Consider the following 16,397-nt stretch of genomic DNA (forward strand, 5'->3'; position numbering starts at 1 on the left):
CTGCTTTACTGTGTTTTATGTACAAAAGTGTGACGTTACTAAACTATTCTGTCTGTCTATTGTCTACAAATAACAATGAAGTAAAACATGTGTCGTAAAACTTGTCAAATCTGTCAATGATTCAAAAGATCGATAGCACATACACAGTAACAGGAAAAGAGCGTAACAAACATGCTATTTTCACACCTGTATTTCACCAAACAATAGAAAATTACTCTTAAACTGTCAAATTCACAAGTAATGAATAGTCTCTAATCCATTATAATTGAGCCATTTTGAAATCAGCACATCAGACGCCACTATATGTGAATTTCAAGAAAATGCTTATGACCAAAAAACAGGAACCAAGACCCACCCGCGTTGTATTGGATTAAGTGTCATTACAGAGTGTGTTATATTGGATTTACCAATAAATGTATTGTTAAGACTGCTTGTGAGCTTAATGGCCAAATGCTACTAATGTTCATATCTTATGTATTAAACAAACCAAAATTTTTGAACTTAACCAACATATCATTTAGACAAACATTTTGACAAAGTTACATGAAGATTGGGCATCAAATGTGACTTCCATAGTGTTCACAAGGTTTTTCTTTTTTTTGACCTAGTTTTTGACCCAGCATGACCCAGTTTCGAACTCAGTTGAGGTATCAATGGGACAAATGTTCTGACCAAGTTTCATGAAGATCGGACAATAAATGTGGCCTCTGGAATGTTCACAAGGCAAATGTTGACGCAACACGCCGGACGACGGACAAAAGGCGATCACAAAAGCTCACCATGAGCACAGCTCAGGTGAGCTAAAAATGTTGTGAATAGATAATATTAACAATTTCCATATTTCACTTCTCCGTGTACTTGCAGACAATGAAAACATTTGTGTTTATGAAATTCTTATTAACACATTTTATCATTTTTACCAGTCTTGCCTCGAGGTAAAAATTTTAGAAAAATACGAAGAAAAGTCCAGGATTTAGCCTGAATAAAATGCATGTATGCCTTTATAATAACATTATCATAATGAGAGCTGACCACAGAATATCGTTGATCACATTCATTATTACCCACAACTGTTCAACAAATACACCTGTTTCAAAAACCCATCAGTGCAAGTCATAACCTACCATACAATTATGATCAGATAGCAGTCTTATGTATTATCTAACAAGAACAGATCCTCAATATGACTCAGATTAGATCCCCTATTGAGCCACTCAGTATTAATCATCAAACCAGATTTCCCTACCAGCATTCAACAAAACTCATTTTAAGTTTCAGCCATGCTGTCTTGCTCACCTTGCTCTTATAGCTCTTCACCTGTGCTATGCTAGAATTTCAAATGCTATTTTCAGGTTTTCTCCCATTACTGATTGGAATCCAAATAGTAAACAATATCAACAGGCTTTGAGGAATAATTATCAGGATGATTTTGTGCAAATAGTAAACAATATCAACAGGCTTTGAGGAATAATTATCAGGATGATTTTGTGCATTAAGATAAACCTCTCAGCATTTTATGTCATTATCTGCACCAAAAAACATCCTCTGTTGTCTGTTATAATTTTTTTCTTTGGATTATATTTTCAGTGGACCATTTCAAGTTTTTCACCTTACCTTGCCTTAACCATAACATTAATTTTCTAGCTTTGGATGTTCAGTATTTTCTCTAACAATTGAACTTTGGTCCCTGTGTCAGTAGTTCAAAAAATGTATTTATTTTCTTAACTTTTCTATTCCTCATAAATCAGTAAAAAAGACATAAGAAAACCCTGTATGCTTAATTTAAAAACATAGCATAACAAGATATGTGTTTGTCAGAAACACTATGTCCCCTTCTGCGCCGCTTTGAAGCTATATATTTGATCTTTGACCTTGAAGGATGACCTTTACCTTGACCTTTCACCACTCAAAATATGCAGCTCCATGAGATACACATGCATGCCAAATATCAAGTTGCTATCTTCAATATTGCAAAAGTTATGGCAAATGTTAAAGTTTGACGCAAACACACAAACAAACAAAGCAACAAAGCAACAAACCAACAGACAGGGCAAAAACAATAATCCCCCACTATAGTGGTGGGGGACATAAAAAGTCAGTTTTGTGTCTGTTAGTCTGTGCATTCTGTAATGGAAACACAAACATTTTTGCAAGTATTGTTTGTCACCTGATGTCCTATGTGAAATGTTGGGGAGTGTCACGAAAAGCATACTCTGCAAACTTTAAGTCTTAAAATGTTCTCAACATAAATTGAAGTATAAAAATGAACATATAAATCAAAGCGATGAAGGCACTGAATTTGTTCGCTGTTGTTTTATCTTAGACGCAACTCAGTTTTCAAAATTATGTTAGAGTTTTTTATATCGCAAGTTTGAAATGACCACAACCCATTCAAATTTATAAAGAGTATGTCTTAAATCACTGTCAAGATGTGTTGTTGTTTTTTTCAAATCATTGATACAGCTAATCAGTGTGCACAGGCTAATCTTATTTGAAATGCATTAAGCCCCGTTTTCCCTGAAAGCAGCCAATATGTACAGATTTCAATGATAAACACTAGACTGGCCAACATTGTCTCACAAGCAGTTAAATACTTTTAAATACATACACACTATGTAGTGTACCAGTGGGAACTATAAACAGGCAGATGCGGTGGTTAGAGCAGACGCTTTTAGCATTCAACGTCTGCTTACTTTTAACTGCAGTTATCCATACAGGCAGTCACGGGTTACGGTTCTTAGCGTACTTATAACGCAGACTGACTTGCAAAATTGCCTCTACATTATTTGTGAGCTAACGCTCACAAATAAAAATTGCAGTTTTTGCTGTAACCAGTCAAGTGCTAAATGACATAAACAACATGTCTTTGTAAAATGTTGATTTAGAACTTCATCATACTGTAAAATACACTGTAACTCCAATATAGCGCGGTCAATGGGGTCCAAGCCGCGAAACAGCGTTATAACGGATCCGCGTTATAGGTTTTGAGCTCATTTACTGCAGGGCGCTATAAAAAAAAACAGGTATAGAATAGCCTATAATATAGGTCATGTATATTGCCATGCTGTGTTGACGCAAATACATGCATATAAACCGAATTGTATCGATAACAGTATACATACCGCTTTTCTTATGTGCACATTTATCCGATAATCCAATAAAATTGCAACATCACTTAAAAATAATAATCTTGAACATTAATGACGATTTATGTTTAAGAAATTCGTAAACACAACCGTATGCATATCTGCCATTGTCAGAAGTGTTAAGAGTACAGTGCATTATGGGGCAGAGCTTTCGTTGGACGAGCAACTTTAAATTTAGATTGAATGCAATACGACTCACGTACAAAAAAATGTTATATTGCGTCATACGCATGCAAAAAACGTGTTTCCCGGGGACTTTCTGATACCGCGCGAAAATGAAAGTGAAACTCTGTTAACAATTGCCGGTACACTGCGTTCGCATGTAAATAAATCGTCTGCATTATTTAATTTCTTATACACGAACTGAAAGAGATTAAATGACATAATACTAGAATGATAATAAAATGACAGAAAAAGTTGTTTTATACAATAGGCAGTATATTTCACAGCCGCTCATTTAATATAGTCAAACTGCAACCATATCAAAGAAAGAATGTTTCAATCGTTTTGAATTACTTGAATTGTATAACTATCCCGCTTGCACTTAGGGGCCTAACTTATGGAAATTATCGCACTGAACCGCTCTGATGAGGTATACATGTAATAAACACTGACACGCGAGTTTTTCACACCTTTATTGACATTACACAACAGATTAACACCAATTAGCTGTCGGTGTTGTTTAACCTCGAGGCGATTATAATCGGTTCAACGGACGGTTGAATAAAGCAATCAACATAACTGTGATTGCCGCCGTCTTTGAATTGTCTGAAAATACATGAAGTTGCATTATACGGATTTGAATCAGAAATAAAATGGAAGGTTGGAGAAAAAATGGGATCCAAGCACCCTCCGCGTTATATTGGATTCAGCGTTATAACGGAGCGCTTTATATTGGAGTTACAGTGTATGTGCACTATTAAATGCTGTTCAGCATAGGGAACATTTAATGCACAGATATGATATGTGCTCAAGCTAGCTAGGATAAGGAAAGGGCAGATTGCTCTTTGTAAAAAGGGCACTTAAGCATCATTATTACCCTGTTGCATATATTCAATATAGCATGCATGTATATTTTATAATACATGTATTTACACTTGAAATATTGTTCTATAATTAATCAAACTATTTTCAATCGTGAAAAGTAACTTACCCTGGTATTTTGGAAAACTTTTTATATTTTCTGTAACATAATGTGATTAGATGATTCACAAAAAGAGCATTGCGCGTGTCCGAGGTAGCAGGGTAGAGCGTTTGGGCAGCATGGTGCACGCACCGTCTGTTAAGGCCAAGCTGGACCACTGAATATATTATTGGCCATCATGCAGGGGTAGTTTTAAATGCAAGAAGAAAGCAGTACGAAAATGTCAATATCCGTATTGATTTAAAAGTTCAATATGTGAAACATGAAAACATCGACAAACGTTACTCATTTATGTATTGATCAAATATAACAGCTCCTTCGTATGTTCCAGATTATGTGCCACTGACCTTGCTTAGAATATGAAAATAGTTTTTTTTAACAGATAATGATTTCTTCTTTTTTATACATCCAAAATATGCTTAATAGTTTGACTGAAATGGTCTGTTTCAAGTACAAGTTTAGTCTTATGAATCTACTGCAACTACATGATAAATTTCACAAACTAAAGTATAAGCAGAGGGTTAATCTAGGATTGAACAAAAGTGTTGTGACAGTTAAATGTTTCAATGTCAGATTTAATATTTGCTGTGTGAACATCTCCAATTGTAACCATGACATAACACATTTTTCTTTTTTCTTAATTCCTTTTTATTCCAAGAATACTGCATGAGTACTGCCTGTTGAAGCTGCCTTCAATTGTTGTACCTAATGAATGATGTTGGTTCTTCTTGACTGACTCATGCCAAGTATTGAACAGCAAGGCAGGGAATATGAATACTGCACCAGAGGGCAAGTCAAACAGCTCACTGAGTCAGATCAATACAAAACGCCACTTTCTCTTATTGTATTTTCCAACACACATACATGTGTTATACATGTAGAAGACTCAATGAAAACAAGACTATTATTTTAAAATTCAATGGAACAGTGGATTTGTATTAATTTTTGTTTTCGTAATAATATTTCTCTAAATATGTCCATAAATAGATTCTGTATGTATAAAAGGCTGAACACTAGCTAAAACAAGAAACCGTCGCAGACGGGTGATGCTCCCCAAAGTTTTTTTTTGGTCACAATATTGCACTATATATTCAGATAAAAGGAAACGTCTTGAGGGGCATAACTTTGGACAAAATAATACAATGTATGGTTTAGCAATTTAAAAATTTCAAAGGGCCATAACTCTCTAAGTAAATCATCTTACCAGAACCCACAAATAACATGCGCATCTCCTCAAGGTAGTTAAGCTTCCCATAAAGCTTTATTGAATTCCAGTCAGTAGTTGGGGCGAAATAGCCCGGACAAGAATTGCACTATATGTACAGTTTATAGAAAATTTCAAAGGGCCATAATTCTGTGAAAAATCATCCGACCATAACTGGCTGATAATATGCACATCTCCTGTTGGTAGTGAAGCTTCCCATAAAGTTTCATTCAATTCCCGTAATAAGTTGCTGAGAAACAGCTAGACAAGAATTGCACTATATGTACAATGGAAAATTTCAAAGTGCCATAACTCTGTGAAAAATCATCCGACGAGAACCGGCTGATAATATGCACATCTCCTCTTTGTAGTGAAGCTTCATTGAATTCCAGTCATTAGTTGCTGAGAAATAGCCCGGACAAGAATTGCACTATATGTACAGTTTATGGAAAAATTCAAAGGGCCATAACTCTGTGAAAAATCATCCGACCAGAACCCGCTGATAATATGCACACCTCCTCTTGGTAGTGAAGCTACCCATACAGTTTCATTGAATTCTGGTCATTAGTTGCTGAGAAATAGCACGGACAAGAATTGCACTATATGTACAGTTAATGGAAAATTTCAAAGGGCCATAACTCTGTGACAAATCATCCGACCAGAACCCGCTGATAATATGCACATCTCCTCTTGGAAGTGAAGCTTCCCATAAAGTTTCATTGAATTCTGGTCATTAGTTTCTGAGAAATAGCCCGGACAAAAATTGTGCACGGACGGACACACGGACGCACAGACGGACACATGGACTGACAGACGAAGCGGCGACTATATGCTCCCCCCAAAAATAAATTTTGGGGGAGCATAACAAATTAATTGTATAAGGTACTAAAGTATAACTTCTTAAACTCAAGGATTGATAACTCAAAAACTAATGATAGGTATAACAAATCTAATAGTCCTGGCAAAATCTTCAATACTTCAATACAAAATTACCAGCTGTGTCTGTCCTCAGTCCTATGAAATATTGAAATTTACCTACCATAATGTGAGGATGTTATTAACACTTCTGCAAAAGGGTTGTCTCAAAGGAGTAAATCAGTAGCACAACCAATTAATGGGCTTTGTTCTCAACACATGCCCATAAGAAGAATGTAATTAACCACAGGTGGTTAGTGTGTGGCTATGATATTAATTAGTAAAAACATCATTTTTAATGATAAATAATCATATTATAACGAAAAATCAACTTTTCTGGAAAAAACATTTCACTATCAAATATATATATAGCAAGGTATTCATCTCAAAATCACCCGAAAACAGGGTGCTTCGCTTTAAACAGCCATTACTTCATCAATTTAAAAGCGATTTTCATGATCTCGGTCTTATTCAACACAGAAATGAATTTCCTTTCCGGAAATGTACATGTCTTGCAATATTTTACAAATACTGGGTCAACTTTTAAGAAATAACACGATACACAACTCGCGTGACCCAGTTAACATCGATCAGACAGTATCCTCAGACTGAAATCTTCACGGAGTAAAAGGCATTTTCCTTGCAATGTTTACGGACCTCGATACCATAATTCAATAAAACGTATGAACAAACATTCTTACCATTTTTGCTGTTGCATTATGCATCAAAACTAACTGTCCAGCGCCGTTTGAAACCTTTGTTTACATACATTTCAACTAACTGACATTTTAAACACACAAGTGATTTCTTTGGTCCAATGCGAAGGTATGTCTTTACAACTGGAGATTTCATTCATGTATTCTGTCTGATCAGTGTCAACTGGGTCACGCTAATTGTGTATCGTGTTATTTCTTAAAAGTTGACCCAGTATTTGTAAAAATATTGCAAGACATGTACATTCCCGGAAAGGAAATTCATTTCTGCGTTGAATAAGACCGGGTTCGTGAAAATCGCTGCAAAATTGTTTAAGTAATGGCTGTTTAAAGCATGCGCCCTGTTTTCGGGTGATATCGAGTTGAATACCTTGTTATATATATATTTGATAGGGATTTTTTTTTCAGAAAAGTTGATTTTTCGATATAATACGATTATTTATCATTCATGATGATGTTTTCACTAATTAATATCATAGCCACACGCTAACCACCTGTGTTTTTAACATACAATGTGCATACTCTTACTTATCTTATTAAATTGTTTATCTTATACATTGGTACAAACATTAACACACAAAATTAACATTGACAAGTTTGCAGTAGTTATTCTTCCTTTAAAAAAATGGTTTAATTGTAACTATTTATGAAGAAGATTTAAATTTTCCTTGAACATTTCAGTGAATATTTCCAATTTCTCAATATGCACCCTGCCAGAATCAAGATCTTCAATATCTTGAGCACGTCTATCATCTCTCATTCACATTGTTTAGAAGCACTGACTGCATGACCACCCTTTGCCTAGTATCTCGCACCAGGATCATATATTGCACATCTATATAGATAATATGTCTGTAGTTATGTTTCTAGAATGACTGCCTACACAAATATGCATTTATTTATGAAGGTGTTAATTAATCTTGCATGGCTTGATCATAAATTGCATCATGCCATGAATAATGCATATGTTTGCAGTATGATTAATGTAATATCAATATTCTGCTAGCACAAGAGGTAAGCATCAAACGCTTAAAAAGCTATAAATTGTTCCATTGCAACACCGCATATGTGAAAGAAATCTCATTTGTTAATGTTTCACAATTAAAGTATACCAAAATATGAACACAATTGTAATATGAATACCTGTCTGTCCCTTTCCCAAGGTTTTCTCAAGTTTGTAAGGCCCCACATACATTTCCTCTCTCTCTCGAAGGGAGTTTACACGGTGATGGTGATGATGTGACATAGTCAGCTTACCAAATCCTCCTAAGATGTAAACATATCATCTCTCTTTTTTGATATAACATACTCCAGTAATATACAATTCCTATTATATATATATGATTATAGAGTTGTCTGCATGTACAACAAACAGTACTTTTACAATTCATCCATGTTTCTCAACAAAAATTCAAGCTCACTTGTATGAACTAGTTTCACAATATTCCATCCACAAAATGTTGTTCAGTTTTCTATCCATCTTCTAGAAGCTGATTTCAATAAAACATTGCACATTTTGTGAATACTCTGAAATTTACCATATTATATTCACACATTTTGTAAATAACAACGCTATAAGCGAAATGAATACACACCACTAGAGGAAATTTCGATCTCTTCACAGAAATCTCTGACAATTCTCCACAAAATGAGAGTGTTCTGTCAAATATTCAGTAATTGATCCAGTGACAGGTGCGCGCGTTCATAATTGAACAAGAACGGTCACTCTTATCGATTTCTCAGCATCAGCAGCCGACTGGTAAATAGTTGTTCAAGAGTTGTTTCCCTTGTTGTTTGCCACACGTTGACTTTATATAACTTTGTTTATTCGTTTGCTATAATAATGTATTTACCTAACGTGTGTTCCGATTGTTTAAAGTAACAGAATCGATTAATTTGAAATAGCATACACCATAAGCATCCATTTTTCGTGCATGAAACACAATTTGAATACGAAACTGGCCATCTCCCATATATACAATCACGCCGGGTATGCGAATACTTCGTTTACGGATGGCACTTCACTTACAGAGAACAACAAACGCCACGCGCGAGAGGTGAGTTCTTCAGCTTTTTTGTATTTATGTTCTGTTTATTTGGTTTTTAGACACAGAACATTGTTTGGGTGATTAATGGTATAGCACTTCGTATTGCGAAGAAAGAAATTCGCGGAAAAACGGTGAATTATTTAAAAAAAACGATAAAATTTCATCGATAATCAGCATGAATTGAATGATCAGTACATATTTAAACAAAATAAACATACTTGGAAATAAATCAAGAACGTGCTTACTATTCGAAATAAAAGATCAATATATCCAGTAATGTTACAACATGTTACATTTTAGTTTACTAATGTATTTGAGAAAATTCAAATGTTTTAAGAGTCGCATGCACATTTTTCATCTGCACTTCGTTTACCGATCATCTAAAAAACAATGGCACTTCGTTTCCTGACATCTAGACACTTTTTTCCAGATATAACACACTCGTATTTTTTTAATCAAAAATGCAGAATTCGCTGTGGAATACTGTTAAAGTAAGCAGGCAATAAATAAAAATGTATGTACTTAGTACGCAAATAAAAAACGAATAACCGAAGCATGTTCTTATCCCTTTGAAATATGATTATGATTTGGTATAAATGTGAAAGATAAATGTTAAACAAATTGGATATGTCTAATGAGTAAAATCTATATGACCATATATTTTAAATTACGTTCTAAGCGGTTGATCTAAAGCATTTATCTTTATGTCCAAATGAAGGTACTAAGGCTATTTTCTTTTATATTAGATAGCATGTCATGAATAATCACTCTGCTTAAACTGCCTCTCAGAGATTAATATCAGCAGCGATGCAGGTTCGAAATTCTATTGGAACTTTTTGGCTCAATGCCAATAAACGAAAATAGCAATAAAAGAACGGGCGGGGTTGATTTAATCACACGATAGTGGTGTAAAAATTATGCATATCCGTCTTTTTTTAATATAAACACAACACATGCTGCCTATGAAGTTCTATCCAATATAGCACCCTAAACTTCGTTTGTGTGGGTATACTAAGTACTGACTCCATAATATGACATTTAAACATTTTATGTACGCATTCCTTTTTTTCCAGAATCAGTTGATTTTACGATTTAATTTTAACCGTGATTCTTAAAACTCAACCAATACAGTGATTTAGGGTCAGGTGAATCGCACTTCGAGCAAACGTTAGCGTTGCGTAAAGGGAAGTGCTCCCTATAAGCAGGGCTCAAAATACAGGGAGTTTTACCATTCTCTTTTTAATTTTGTTGCTACGCATAAGTATCGTCTTGATGATGCGATTCAAATAAGCACAACCGACATAGGATTTTATGAAGAACAAATGTGTATTTGCGTCATAAAGACCCCTTCACTACCGTTATCTAGAGCCCTGCTATAAGTAAAATTAAACACGATTGTGTTGATTCGCATTATCCGTACACATTTATTTAATAATAAATATTATCTTATTTGAAAATTGCAATTATAATAAACATAGTATAAATTAATAGTCATGTGATTTTTGAAAAATATATTTTAAAAATGTTTTGTATGAATAGCCATAATATAAATAAATGCATTTGAGGTAGAAGATAAAACTCAGTTATTAGAGTGCCCGCTTTGTTGAAAGTCTCCGTAATCTGAAGTGCCCTTTATCGGTAAACAAAGTGGCTGCAACTTTATGTATGCCACCTATTACAAAATGTACTATCTTTGTTTATATTTCATTGAATGCTATCAAAATTTCAGTATTTGAAGCACAGTGATTACTCTACATGCTGGAATAGCAAAAATTTTCTCGCAATTATTCTAAGTAGTTTTATTTTGTTAAAATGTTTACTGTTCATCTAGTTTATGCTGTTTTCCGATCAAATTTTCTATTTTTTGGGCAAAACTGTTCCATTCTTCCGTGAAATTGTGTATTCCCAATACAAAAGGATACACCATTTATCAACTCGACCATGTGTCTTGTCTTAAAAACTAATCTTTAGGATATAACTTTAAATAAAACAGAGGAACTTACCCCTAGCGCGTGGCGTTTGTTGTTCTCTGTTAGTGAAGTGCCATCCGTAAACGAAGTATTCGCATACCCGGCGTGACAATATAGAGTCGATTTTTTTGCGGCGTAGCTGTGTAACCCAACATTTCACCAAAAATGACGTTCATGTAACGCCAGCAGACCCAAACGAATTAATTATATTATTTCTTTTGCCGATTCGAGACCAATCTAAAAAACATCTCTGTGCCTATGTTCAGTATAAGTTATTTCGGACTACTCTCTCCACGGCACACAGACACAAACTTTGGTCCAGTTACAATTACGCGTTAAAACTCATCTCGTAGAATTTAAGGGTCGGTACTCGGTCACTTAACCGTCAGTGGAAGACATAACGTACTATCGATAAACGTTGATAACACGGTATTGCTTTCAATATTAGAAAACACACATTACCGAAATAATATACATGTAGTGTTATGATAAGGGGGAGGGGGTATCGTTTTAATATCTAACAACAAATGTTTGTCGTACTCGGTCAGACCGTCTGGAAATCGTTCCTGAAAGCCTGAATAGACTACCGAAATTCGCCAGTTTGCAATAAGTAACACAGTCTGACTTAAATTTTCTATTGAAAAGTGTTGTGCTTAGATGTTCCATTTACAAGACGCAATGGGATTTTGTAAGACCCGCGTCATGCGAAAATCCGTCTTATGCCATATGCGGCCAGCGCAGCAATAGACCAGCTTGTGCTTTTCGCATTCAGGTCAGGAGATACATCATGAGACCATGAGAACGTCCTTGATTTTTTTTAGCGGACAGCATACATATTGAGCTACGCTGGTAAAAAAACAACACGCATAAGACCATCATATGACGCTGCACTATGTGATTTGAATGTTTCGAAAGAAAACTTGTAAATCAAATGTTGAAGAAATAAAGAAAGAAAAACTCATAATTTGCCATGTGTGGACAAATATGATGCGATCTCCCGTAGTATTATTTTTATATTACGAACACTGGTGTGTGGTTTCAATATACGTGCACTATATAGCACACATTTCATGCGGGGAACATCTGACTACCAAATGAAAAAAACAACAACCGGTAAACCTTTGTTTTCAATTTGATTATTTATAAACGTTTACTGTCTAACTTTATTTCCAAGTCAGGATGGACGCCGAATATCTATTAAACAAGATATTTTTAGATTATCTTCCACTGACATTCGCTCAGAATAATAGTCGATGACAATTATTAATCGATTTTTTCTTTAATGTTTTAAGTGTATGTCATTATATTTTTACCGGCCTTTTTTTGTCAATTAACAAGTATAAATGACTTCGTACGAGTAGCTGACAATTATAAACCAAAAGTGACTGACCGTCTCATAATTCACATCGTTACGATCATCGTGCCTATAGACCTAATTTTTCATTGGTTAAATCTATAAATTAGTAAAACTGAAAATGGAGGTCCCAAATTTCTCCTTTTTATCCATGAAACTATACTTATACAACAACTGGACAGTTTGAATTTGGAGCTGAAAATCGTCTTGTAATGCATTCAGGTAGTAGTACTGGGACACACTGCTGGTTCCAACATAATATAACAGCAGGCGCGAAATGGCCTGTCTCAGATGTGCAAAGAGCTAGCTGACATTTTATTTAAAAATAGCTGATGTGCAAGTAATTAGTTTTGCCGCATCTTCATACAGGCGTTGGTAAAAGCATACATCACCAATAATCATTATAATTCCCTTTACCGGTATGGCCGTTGGTGGTGGTGGGGAGACGACGACACAGAGATCCTCCGTCAGTCTGTTGAGGGTTGATGTGAGAAGCTCATCCATGGTGAAAGAAATCAACTCGTTCACATTGTCCATCCAGCTTTCCATCTAACGGCCTAGACGAAAACCTCTCTCCAAATCGTCCTGGACAATTAGACTGCCTGGTGACGTGTTCAAACATAGCCGGCTTTCGTCGTTTTACTGTCGCTAAGACGGGTTCTTGTGGTCCAACAAGTGCTGCTGGCATGTGTCGAACGTACTCGTTGGTCTTGTGCTCAAAGTAGGCTACAGGAACAGTCTTCTACGGCCTGTATCCTGCGTTATGTGTCCGTGGGAAGCGTCCAAATCTAGCCGCGGTGGTGAGGTCGAAGGTCTTGTAGAACCTGTGATCGCCCAGGTCTAGCCGCCGTATTGACGTCGAGGGACTTGTATAACCTGTGATTCGTGGAGAAGCTGATGGAGTTGCTTGTCCACAAGTTGCTCAGTCTTTCAATCGCTGCAGTCGCCAATGCATTTCTTAGTCTGACCTCAGTGGAACTGGTGCCGTCCTTCAATACGATTGCCCCCAAATACTTGAAGCCTGCCACCTAATGGTGATGTCTGCACTGATGTTGTTCTTACTGTTCATTGTGATTTTGTTTGTCTGAATTCTTTCAGAGAATATTTTGGTAAGGTCTTGGAGTTCATTTCTGGTGCCTCCCATACGACCAAAGTCATCATCTGAATTAGAGATGTCGGTGTGGATTTATTGTTAGGGTCTCCTGTATAATCTTCTCAAGGAAACGGTTCAACAAGAAGGGGGATAGTAAACATCACTGACCATTTCCGTAAGAAGTTACCCATCTCTCCATGGAGAAGTGCTACAGGCGTTTAGAGTTCTTTTATGATTTGCACCAGCCTACCGTCATCGTTTAACCCTCTAACCCTACAGAACCTGCCATCATCTATCATTTCACACACGCTCAAAGCCTTTTCTTAACTCTTTCAGTGCTGGAACAGAATTTTGAAGGTCTTTGCAAACAGTTTGGATCCAGATGAGACGCCACAGAACGTGTTTTCTTTTCTTATAATATTCTTGGAAAAAATCGATGAGAATGCTAATTTTAGAAATTCAGCAGACGACATTTTAGCAGACGACAAATTTCCCAGCATGCAAAGGGTTAAGTCAATGAAGTTGTTGACCAGCTGACGTTGTTGTTTGAGATTTTTCTCACTGATGATTCTGCAATAAAGATCTGTTCCACTGTGCGCCGTCCAGCTCTGAATTTAGCCTGCTTCTCCTCAAGCAGTTTCTTGGCCTTTCTTTTCAATCGGTTGATGACGATGCGTAGCGTTAGTTTGCTGGGATGAATGATGAGGCTAATAGTGCGGTAATTCTTGCACAAGTTGAGGTAAAGGGGTCACCAGAGATTGGGTTGGTCCATTCCTTTGTTACACTTCTTCTCCTCCTAGATCTTTTGCACAGTGTCGTGATTGATTCAGTCGTTGCCTATCCTACGTCACATAGAGAACATTTTAGATAAGACCCAGATGTTTAACCCTTATAATTTCATAATCTGATACAATGTTTGAACTTTTTTTCGGAGTTTATTGATTTTGAAAATAAAGGTAAACAATTTACGTTTCTTGATAATTTATTGAAAACAATCATTTGTAATTATATCATTTTCCCGTTGTAAGTCGTTTATTTACGACATGAGATGTGTATTATGCTGTTTGTTGCGTATTAATGTTTATATGTATATTAGTTTTAGTGCATGTTTATCCAGTAAATAAATAAATACAGGGTACATATCAAATTTTCTACGCACTGTTAGACACGTATATATATGCTGGTATTTGCAGTATATAAGAATGTAGCAATTATTGCATGTATACATGTGTTTTCAAAATGCACATTTGTGAAGTAAGATATAAATTAAACTGTATAGTATCATATTATACGTGACATAACATCGCATACCCGGTATGTGTATTTATCTTGTGTATGTTATTCACTATTTGAATAATATGATATGTTAGTATTTTACACAAAAGACGTCGTTTTCTTTTCACACATTCAAATCTTTTATCTAAATTCCTGGTTTGCGTTTTGTAAATATAAAAAAATGTAGCCACGATACATTGCCGATAGAAAAGGTAAGTCAGACAGTGTTATTTTAAGCAAATGTGCACATATCGGTGGCCTATTTTTGCTTTCACGGACGATTTCTAGGCAGGCTGACCTTGATATTCTGCGAAATGGAATGTTTTTCGTTGACGGAAAGTGCACTGTGTTTACCAGTTATGCAACCCAATTGTATATTAATATAAAATTGTATAACATGACTTTTCGCAAGTGGATTGGGGTAGGGAACAAAAGGATAAGAAATAATGAAATATTGTATAACATAGTTGTGAATATCATGGAGCACGAAGATAATTAGTACATATAAGAAAACAACGCTCTTGCTGATATTAAAGGACACGCAAGATTTCATACTGTAAAACGCAACGATGTCTGCCGAATAAAGGGGCCTTTTCACGGATGTTGGCATGTATTGAAGTGTGTCATTGAATGCTTTATATTGATTAATGTAAACATTGTATCTAAAAAGCTTCAGTAAAAACACAAGAATACAAATAAAGAAAGAAAAAAGTAACCATCAACTTGACTCCAACCACTGGCCCCTGAAGCCCTGGAGTAAATGTCTATCGCTTTGACCACTCGGCCATCTGGGCTCATAAATTGAGTGGTGCATAATATACTTTATATAAGCACTCCTCGTAGTATCATAAAATATAACGACAACAACAGAACTCTCCACGTTATTCAATCGTTTCGCGTTGCAACGCTTTATAATTTTCAGGCTTTGAAATCGTCAAAAGACGCATATAATGGATATTTTAGAGCATGGTAAATGTTCAGTATCACTAGTTGTGTCCTGAAACATTTTTGTCAATTTACAAAAAAGTGAAAAGGCCCCTTTAATATGATATGTTAACTATTCGGGGCTATTATGTATTCACTCGGACATTTCTCTAACATTGTTTTCCTGTTTTAAACAGGTACGATGAAAAAAAGAAGAAATTGCAAACTTCAACTATCTTTAAAAAGATATTCGGCCTTAATTGCAAACATGAGATATCAAAAAAGACAATTGTATATAGTTGCATGTAGTTTATAAAAACACACACTAATTATTGCTAAACTGACATCTTGTGATTAGCTTATTTTCTGCGTAAATCAATTATTGTAATAACTTATAGATTTTATTGTATACACAGTTTATACGGTTTATAATGGTACATCGCGTTATATGTTCGCGAAAAATTTGATTACATGTATGTATACCGTCCCTGTGTCAACTTATTAAACCCATACACGCGTTCTTAGATAATAAGCCCTTATCATGACTCTATAGTATTTATGTGTTTTGCGATAATTCAAATAAATGGCATTTTCCGATGAGTTTCCAATCA

At 35.5% G+C, this 16,397-nt stretch overlaps 1 protein-coding gene across 1 annotated transcript in view; it reads right to left on the bottom strand.

The window, feature by feature from the left end:
- The window catches only part of LOC127841558 (serine/threonine-protein kinase BRSK2-like), an 84,442-nt gene extending 75,634 nt beyond the window's left edge, over positions 1-8,808 (bottom strand). Inside the window, 1 exon segment of the mRNA XM_052370481.1 lies at positions 8,266-8,808. Coding sequence (XP_052226441.1) covers positions 8,266-8,368 — 103 coding nt within the window. The 5' untranslated portion in view covers positions 8,369-8,808.
- Positions 8,809-16,397: the final 7,589 nt, after the last annotated feature.

Source organism: Dreissena polymorpha, chromosome 1 (genome assembly GCF_020536995.1).
Source record: "Dreissena polymorpha isolate Duluth1 chromosome 1, UMN_Dpol_1.0, whole genome shotgun sequence".
NCBI classification, from domain to species: Eukaryota; Metazoa; Mollusca; class Bivalvia; order Myida; family Dreissenidae; genus Dreissena; species Dreissena polymorpha.